Below are 1,088 nucleotides of genomic sequence, written 5' to 3'. Positions count from 1 at the left end.
AAAAAAAAATTCATTCTTTTTTAACCACACATTCTCCCAAAAAATACTATTCCATAATACATTTTACCGAAAATTCTCATTATAATGTGTGTCAAACAAGGGCTATTTCCATCCAAATCTCCATTAAGGCGTCAAGTCACCCTCATGGAAATATGCTTCACTTCGAATTTCTGATCACCAGCCCAAGTTGGAAATAGAATGTAACCCAAGAAAGTAGACGTACAAGTTGGACAGTTTTGGTCATTCAGGACTGGTTGGGCAACTATAATGAAAGGCTGATGGCCAGCTTGCTCCTTTTTAAAGGTTGGGAAGCGTATTGATACCTGGACAATAGGTTAGGAACCAATGCTGCAATTTCCCCATTTTCTCTAAATTTCCAGGTTATGCAGCAAATTTTTAACATAGATAATTAGAGAAGGGCAGACAATTCAGGATGCAAATACCATAAGCTTCACATACCTTTGCCTGAGTTTAAACATCCCCGTGCCTATTTGCATTGGTATGCCCATAATGATGCATTCACTTACTCCTTCAATCTTATCCTCTCTCCCGTGTACAGATGCATTGAAAAGGTGATCTGCAGTCTTCTCAAACGAAGCCAACATCAGCACACTATCTCTCATTTTCTGCACGCCATGCCTTGTAATTCCCAAGACTTCACCCTGCAATTATAACACCGTGATAAATTAATAAGCATTATAATAATTAAATATTATACTTTGAAGTTAAGTTGCAAAAATATGGCTATTTTGAACCAGTGACAAATGAAGTGCACAAAACCAATCTCTTAAAATACATCTATGCTGGAGCGATGGAACTTTAGGGAAAAAATAAAATAAAATCGACCTTAAATGTCATTAAATCTGCCAATAGCTTCATATGACGTATGTCAATGGTCATTCCATGGCTTGACATGGTATACTGAATCTCGTCAATTATAACCTTTCTTGCAGCTTCAATTCCAAGTGTCTGTTGTACTTCTATTACATGATTACTTTTTGTTTTCTGCCCCACTACACCTTGAATGCCCATGACAGCTAGGAGACCCGTTCTGAATTTCATAAGTAAGAATGAATGAAATTATCCAT

The 1,088-nt window shown here is 36.9% G+C and overlaps 1 protein-coding gene across 2 annotated transcripts; it reads right to left on the bottom strand.

Annotated features, from left to right (window-relative positions):
• Nucleotides 1–42: 42 nt before the first annotated feature.
• Nucleotides 43–1,077, bottom strand: LOC111387076 (DNA-directed RNA polymerase III subunit RPC1-like). 2 transcript variants are annotated; one of them, XM_023011592.1, is made up of 3 exons: nt 847–1,077; nt 460–662; nt 43–368 (listed from the first exon to the last, which is right to left on the bottom strand). In XM_023011592.1, exons 1-3 carry the CDS (start codon nt 1,060–1,062, stop codon nt 263–265), a joined length of 525 nt encoding a protein of 174 aa, XP_022867360.1. In that variant the 5' UTR covers nt 1,063–1,077; the 3' UTR covers nt 43–262. The 2 variants fall into 2 exon arrangements, with proteins under 2 accessions (XP_022867360.1, XP_022867361.1); XM_023011593.1 differs by having other exon boundaries at nt 45–323; nt 847–1,076.
• Between the last annotated feature and the right edge of the window lie 11 nt (nt 1,078–1,088).

This window comes from Olea europaea, unplaced genomic scaffold (assembly GCF_002742605.1).
Source record: "Olea europaea var. sylvestris unplaced genomic scaffold, O_europaea_v1 scaffold38838, whole genome shotgun sequence".
Lineage (NCBI taxonomy): Eukaryota > Viridiplantae > Streptophyta > Magnoliopsida > Lamiales > Oleaceae > Olea > Olea europaea.
The sequence above is the reverse complement of the archived record's forward strand: the minus strand, read 5'-3'. Positions and strand labels throughout refer to the sequence as shown.